Genomic DNA, 7543 nt, shown 5'->3' with positions numbered 1-7543 from the left:
AAGGGCTTATGGTGAAGTTGGCACTGTGGAGAGGTTGGGGTGAAGGTGAAAAAATGTAGGAGTTAGGGGCACAGTGTAGGAGTTGGGGTGCAGAAGGGGACAAGGGTTAGGGGCAAAGGGGGTGCAGGATGGGGAGCCCACGTGGCCAAGGGAAAAGGTCCTGAGGCCGGCCCTGCACCCTGGTGGATATGAGGGTGGGTTTCTGCTCTCACCCTTCCCCTCATGCATCATTTTCCTTCCCCCATCCTCCCCCTTACTTCCTCTCTTTCTGCTTTTGCTTCTCTTTCCCACAAGTCTGGCTCAGCCAGCCCAGCCAGCTCCAACTTTTGCACCAGTGCTGGTAGGGTGACCAGATGTCCCAATTGTATAGGGACAGTCCCGCTGTTTGGGGCTTTGTCTTCTATAGGTGCCTATTACCCCCCATCCCCTCCTGATTTTTCACACTTGCTGTCTGGTCACCCAGTGCTGGTAACATGCGCCCAGAGATGCTGCATGGAGCCGGCTTGATCGCTAGGACCCAGGAGCAGCCGGGAGGCGGTTCCGGGGCAGCGAGCGCTGGGCTCAGGCCCGGCCGCAGGAAGTGACTCGCAGCCGCTGCGGTGACTCTGGCTCCCAGGCTCCTGGCGAGATCCCCGAGCCCCGGGGGGCGGCTGGTGCTGGGAGCCCGGAGCCCTGGCTGCAGCCGGGAGAGGGGAATCTCCAGCAGGGCCCTTCCCGCTGCTTCCCCCCACCCAGGAGCCTCTCCCAGGGCAGAGCCCCCAGCCCGGCCCGGCCCCTGCCCCGGGGGCCCCGCTCGGAGGGAAGGTGAGAGAGACCCGCCCCCCCCGGCACCCCCGGGCTGCAGGGGGCGGAGGCTAAAGAGGTGCCGGGGGTGAGGGCAGGCGGGGGAGCGGGGTGGGGGCAGGAGGCGGGTGCGGGGCTGCGGGGGGCAGGCTGGGATGGGGGCGGGGGGCACTGAAGGGAAGATGGGGCGATGCGGGGGATGGGGGGATTGTGGGGCTGAGGTGAACGAGGCTGGAATGGGGGAAGATGTGAGGGGGGCACTGCGAGGGAAGGGGTGTGTGGGGAGGCGGGAGAGGGACAGCCCCCCACCCTGCTCCCAGTGTGTGTTATTGTCAGACACCCCCGTGCTGGCGGGGTCTGTGTCTCATGAGTTTTGGGGTCTGCCCGGGGCCCTGGTCTGATTTCTGGGCAGGATTCACATCTCAGCCCCACCGGAGTCACTGCTGCTTTGGGCAGGCAGGGAGTGTGGATGGGCCACTGGGCTCAGCCTCTGCCTGCCTGTCCCTGGGGGCTGCTGCAGGAGTCCAGGGCAGCTCGTTCTTCAGGTGATGCCACCAGAGGGCTCCGGCTGTTCCTCCCGGAGAGGAGTTTACAGGGCAGTGCGGGGAAATCCCCCAACGTGGCCCCTTTAGTTCTGCTCTGTTTCTAGCATTTGCCTCAGAGATGCCGTTACTGGGAGGGTCTGAAGAGCCTGGGGGGAATCGGGGGGTGACATGGACTGAAGCCCCTTCTGGTACCTCCCCCATCACCCCGATAGGCTGAGGAATCACGTTAATCTTTCGATGCAGATGGGCCCGTCTTCCAGGACGCAGGGAAGGGAAATGTCTGTGATGGAGCCAGCTGGGGTAGGGGATTTTCAGGGAGCTCCTGGGCAGGGGCAGGGAGGAGACAGGGTGTGATAAACCTGCTGATTGTCTGAGTGGGCCCATTGGTGATGGGGGAGGGGAGACGGGACATTCCCCCATTTCTCAAAGAGGATACAACCCCCTTCCACTGGGCTGGGAAAATTTTCCCGTCTCCCAGTGCTGGAGTAAGACCCCACTAGCCTGAGGCTGCTGTGAAATACGCAGGGAAGCTGTTGGGATTCCTGTCCCTGTCCCCGGCTCAGAGCTCTGCTTCCCGGATCAGCCTGTGTCTTGCAGGTGGGTGGGAAATGAGAAGACCCTGCCCTGCTCCGTCTGCTGGTGGGACAAGGAGCTGTCACCTTCTCCCACCCCCTGAAGCATCCTGGCTGCCCTGAGCAGGGTGGGGGTGGGATTCTGCTACTCTGACCCTCCCAGAGCTTCCATTTCTTTATCCTTCCTCCCATGTGACTAGTTGGATTGTGGCTGGAGCAGCAGGTAATGACCGGGGCCTTTTGGTGTTTCAGATGCCGGTGACCTTTGAGGAGGTGGCTGTGTATTTCACCCAGGCGCAGGGGGCTCTGCTGGACCCCGCTCAGAGAGCCCTCTACAGGGACGTCATGCAGGAGAACTACGAGACGGTGACCTCGCTGGGTAAGGGATTCCCGTCTCCTCAGATACTAGAAGCCGTGGGGTCTGTGTGTCTATATCTGGTCATGTTCTTCCCATGTCAGTTAGATCAGAGGTGAGTGGGTTCCATAATGCACAGCTGCCATGTGAGAGAGACTTGCATCTCTGTGCCCCCTCCAGTGGGACATCTGTGTCAAAACCCAATGGACAAGCTAAACCATCCCCACCCCTCCAGCTTTCAAAGGGGCATGAATCCAGCATTGTCCTGTCTGTGTTGTTTCTCAGCTGCACACACAATCCTGTTCACCTCCCTCGTTGGGACTAGCTCCAGCCCTGGGGAGGGATCTGGGCTCTGCAGGTTTAGAAAGAGGCAGGGGTTTAAGTCCAGAGCTGTGTGTGAGTCACCAAGACCCCCAGAGCACACAGATCCTGGGAACGCCTAGTGAGGGTGTAGTAATAATTCAATTCACCTCCCCAGACAACTTCCTCTGCCCCGGGGGGCTCAGTGACCGTTTTCCCATCTTCTTGGATTCCACGTTCCTCCAGCGGACCACAGGGACAGGTTCCACTCTCAGAGTGTCCTTTCTGACAAATACTCCACCAATGTTCCATGCACCCTGATCTGGTCTGATTTCACCCCCTGCGCAGGATTTCCCCTTCCCAAACCTGAGCTGATCACCCGCCTGGAACGAGGGGAAGAGCCGTGGGTGCCCGATCTCTGGCTCTGCAAGGAAAGAAGGCTTCCGAGATGCACCCATACAGGTGAGGACTGACACAGAAACCATCTCGGGAATGAAGGAAAAAGTTGAGAATCCCCAAATATGGTGTGAGTGACACCCTCAGTTCTTCTTCATTTCAGCCAGGACAGGGCTGCAGTCATCAGATATCGCTCACCCCATTCCAACCAGCCTCTTACCTGCAGGAGTTTGCTTCCCAGCTTTCCTGCCCTGTGAGTGTTCGGGTGGGATGTGGAGGCAGAGTCCAATTGCTCAGTCTTTGTGTTGGGTTTTCCCTCTGTGCTATTCCTCTTTCTCCCCAGCACAATGACTCCTGTCTGGATTGTGTCTCTCCCGCAGGTGCTGAGCAAGGGAGTGAGAATAAGGAGGGGAATCATCATGAGGAATTTCCTGGGGAAGTGGAACCACAGGGGACCTTTGTGGGAAGAGGTGAAGGGAATTTTTCCCAGTGCTTCGAACTCGAAGAGTCCTGGGGAAATTGGCACAGGTCAGAGAGGCTGCTGGGAAGCCACCCAGGGAAGAAAGTGGATGAATCTATTAATGGTTGGGGAGGAGAGGAGGATCCCAGAGCGCAGCAGACAAATCCCAAGGAAGAGACACCCTGCCACTACCTTCAATGTGGGAAAGGATTCATTGTGAGATCACAGCTTGTGACACATCAGACAATCCATACTGGAGAGAAACCCCTTCAATGCTTGGACCATGGGGAAAGCTTCAATAAGCTCTCAGATCTTAATAACCATGGGAGAAGCCACAGTGGAGAAAAACCCTCTCAATCCCACGAGTGCGAGAAATGTTTCATTTCAAAGACACAGATAGTTAGACATGAGTTAAGCCACACAGGGGAGAGACCCCACAAGTGCTTGGACTGTGGGAAAAGTTTCATACAGAGGTCACACCTAGTTCGTCATCAGGCATTACACACAGGAGAGAGACCTCACAAGTGCTTGGCCTGTGGGAAAAGTTTCAAAAGAAAGTCAAAACTTGTTGAACATCAGGTAGTCCACACAGGAGAGAGACCCCACAAATGCTTGCACTGTGGGAAATGTTTCACAGAGAGGTCAACCCTTGTTAAACATCAGGCAATCCACACAGGAGAGAAACCCCACAAGTGCTTGGACTGTGGGAAAGGTTATATACAAAGGTCAGACCTTCTTTATCATCAGGCAATCCACACAGGAGAGAGACCCCACAAGTGCTTGGACTGTGGGAAAAGTTTCATAAGCAGGTCAAACCTTGTTCAACATCAGAGAATCCACACAGGAGAGAGACCCCACAAGTGCTTGGACTGTGGGAAATGTTTCACAGAGAGGTCTAACCTTGTTAAACATCAGGCAATCCATACAGGAGAGAGACCCCACAAGTGCTTGTACTGTGGGAAAGGTTACATACAAAGGTCACACCTTGCTGAACATCAGGCAATCCACACAGGAGAGAGACCCCACAAGTGCTTTGACTGTGGGAAATGTTTCAGAGAGAGGTCAACCCTTGTTAAACATCAGGCAATCCACACAGGAGAGAGACCCCACAAGTGCTTGAAGTGTGGGAAAGGTTACGTACAAAGGTCAGAGCTTGTTAAACATCAGGCAATCCACACAGGAGAGAGACCCCACAAGTGCTTGGACTGTGGGAAAAGTTTCCTAAGAAGGTCAAACCTTGTTCAACATCAGAGAATCCACACTGGAGAGAGACCCCACAAGTGCTTGGACTGTGGGAAATGTTTCACAGAGAGGTCAAACCTTGTTAAACATCAGGCAGTCCACACAGGAGAGAGACCCCACAAGTGCTTGGACTGTGGGAAAGGTTACATACAAAGGTCAGCCCTTGTTAAACATCAGTCAATCCACACTGGAGAGAGACCGCACAAGTGCTTGGAGTGTGGGAAAAGTTTCATAAGTAGGTCAGACCTTGTCCAACATCAGAGAATCCACACAGGAGAGAGACCCCACAAGTGCTTGGACTGTGGGAAAAGTTTCATAAGAAGGTCACAGCTCGTTTATCATCAGGCAATCCACACAGGAGAGAGACCCCACAAGTGTTTGGACTGTGGGAAAGGTTACATACAAAGGTCACACCTTATTCAACATCAGGCAATCCACACAGGAGAGACTCCAGAGGTGCTTGGACTGCGAGAAAAGTTTCATATGGAAGTCTGACCTCATTAAATATGGAAGAATCCACACAGGATCTGAACTGCTGTGACACATGGCAAGAAAGGATTAAGCAAGTTGCATGTAATTGATACAGTAGGGGTAGGGGCTGAAAGATGGAGAGAATGTTTATAGCTGAAATCACCGAAATGTGTTTTGCAATGGTAGTGTTAACTGGATCTGTTCTGCTCTCCTGCTTGGACATTTTATGTGGGGATCCCGGAGATGGAAAGGAGCAGGTGTTACCATCTTGGCTACCAATCCCCATGGTGACTCTCTACACTAGCAATTCTCAAACTGTGGGCGGAGTCTCCCAATGGAGGCTCAGGAATGTGTCAAGGGAGGCGTGATCAGTGTGGGTTGTTTGTTTTTTAAAGAGCACTGGCTGTTGTCCCCAGGTGGCTGGGGCTCATGAAGAAGGAACAGGCCCATTTGGGAGGTGGGGATAAATGCTCAGGCTCTGAAACCCAGGTGGAGCAGCAGCACAGAAGTAGGGGTGTCAATGGGGTGATAAGTCTGCTGTGAACAGCGATATTGAGGAACATCACTTTTCACGTGGCCACCCTCACTTCTGTGCTGCTGTTGGAGGGCTTCAGAGCTGGGCACATCGCCAGCACCATGTTTACAAAATTATTAATCTTCTCCAAAATATGTCCTGTGAAGTATCATAGGGAAAGTCATCGCCTGCTGAATATTATTGTCCCATTAAATTGTGTCTATGCGCACTGTCCATGGAGCTCAGAGAGTTTGCTGTATGTTTGTTACATGCTGTAAAGCTGGAAAACCCCCACAGAGAAGCTCCTCATAGACAGTGGCACCTGAACACCAGCTGGGTGCTAAGTGGCGAGTAATTGCTCAGCCATTCCTTCACCAGCTGTGTAGCCCGGAACAAGAGAGTTACAATTCACCGGAAGGACGGCTGGACGCTCACTTAGGCCACAAACTGATTGTCGCCTGCCCCCCGGCTCGGCGATGACCCTCAAAGAGAAAAGTGGTACAAAGCAACAAGGGCGAGTGGCCTCCATTTTCACCTCTCCTCTCCCTTCTTTACAGAAGGCAAGAAGATGACTTGAAAGGCAGCAGGGGCCGTGGAGTGGAGAGGACGGACCAAGGCTGGAAGGAAATCCAGCCTGGGTACTCAGAACTGTGAACTGCCTGCAACAGCAGGTGCGGTGCAAAAACCTCCTTGCTTCACATTTTCCTTAAATTGGTAAAATGTAGGATTTAAAATGCATGTTTTAATTTTATAGGTTTAACCAGATCTGACCTTTGACATCTTTGTCCCTTGTAATCCCTGAAATCCCCCTTGCTCCAGTTACTAAAGTGGTTTTAGTGTTTTGTCTGGACCTGTTTGTTTTCATTGAAGTGTTTGGGGGATTTGACCGGAGAGAACAAGGCTGTGGCCTAATCCGGCCCCTCTGTGGGGGTGACCCACTAATGACTGAGTTTGTCCATCCCAGTGACCAGACTGAGCTGTCCAAGATGCACATTCCTGGGGCGAAAGGCTGGGAGTAGAAAACTGGCTGATGTTGCTGTGTCGTTTGGTAAGTTCCTGAGTGTCTGGCTAGTCACACTCAGTACAGTGCAACCAGGAGTGACTTTGAAGGCTGGTGGCTGTGTGAGCAGTTTGTGGAGGGGTTTGTTGTTCGCACAGAGAAGCAGCAGGGTGGATTTGATTTAAATCACTAGTCAGGATGACTCCATTTAATCATAGTTTTCTACATAAACATGTATTCTTGTTGGTTGTTATAACCTTAGGACATATTCTTCACAAGGCAGAGATAGATGTAGGTTTCATTTTTGGAAGGTACACACTATACATTTGTAAACAGTGATTTATTTTGAAAACTTTTCAGATGAGTTTTACAGCTGTATCAGACAATGAATGTTTGGTTATTTCATTTCATTAAATTTTAACTGGTTATTTCATTGTTTGGTTATTTCATTCATGCCATGTTGTATTAGGAGGAGAACATCACCAGACAGACATTTAAATAACAGAAATCTGATTTTCTTGATTTTTTTTTAAAGTCATTGATTTTTATTCACCCTGGGATAAAACATGCCCTGGGATGGAGAATTAAGCAGTTCAACAGCCCAGATTGTACCCTGGGGTATGTCTCACACCCGCTGTCTCCTGGGACCCACATGGCACCATTGGGGTTTCATCATCCTGATCCTGAAAGGGAAGCTGAGCAGGGCAAAGCAGAGAAGAGGAACCAGCCGACATCCTCAACTGCTTCGGCTTCGGCTAAATCCTGAACTCCCCCTGGGATGTGAGACTTGAGGTTCTGCCGCCAGCCTTCCCCCCCTGCATTTGTTTCCTTCCCAATGGTCAGGAGTGAAAGTAACTGAAAGGACTTAGCGATATGCCGGAGTCTTGAGCAGGGGGAGGGTCCTC

The 7543-nt window shown here is 52.6% G+C and overlaps 1 protein-coding gene across 2 annotated transcripts; it reads left to right on the top strand.

Moving 5' to 3' along the window:
• Window positions 1-1939: 1939 nt before the first annotated feature.
• Window positions 1940-6488, top strand: LOC123345479 (zinc finger protein 420-like). Of its 2 annotated transcripts, XM_044982425.1 has the most exons (4): window positions 1940-2279; window positions 2904-3017; window positions 3115-3204; window positions 3332-6488. In XM_044982425.1, exons 1-4 carry the CDS (start codon window positions 2153-2155, stop codon window positions 5146-5148), a joined length of 2148 nt encoding a protein of 715 aa, XP_044838360.1. In that variant the 5' UTR covers window positions 1940-2152; the 3' UTR covers window positions 5149-6488. The 2 variants fall into 2 exon arrangements, with proteins under 2 accessions (XP_044838360.1, XP_044838361.1); XM_044982426.1 differs by lacking the exons at window positions 3115-3204; window positions 3332-6488 and having other exon boundaries at window positions 2904-3108.
• The last annotated feature ends 1055 nt before the right edge of the window (window positions 6489-7543 follow it).

This window comes from Mauremys mutica, chromosome 12 (assembly GCF_020497125.1).
Source record: "Mauremys mutica isolate MM-2020 ecotype Southern chromosome 12, ASM2049712v1, whole genome shotgun sequence".
In the NCBI taxonomy this organism is placed as follows: Eukaryota; Metazoa; Chordata; order Testudines; family Geoemydidae; genus Mauremys; species Mauremys mutica.
The sequence above is the reverse complement of the archived record's forward strand: the minus strand, read 5'-3'. Positions and strand labels throughout refer to the sequence as shown.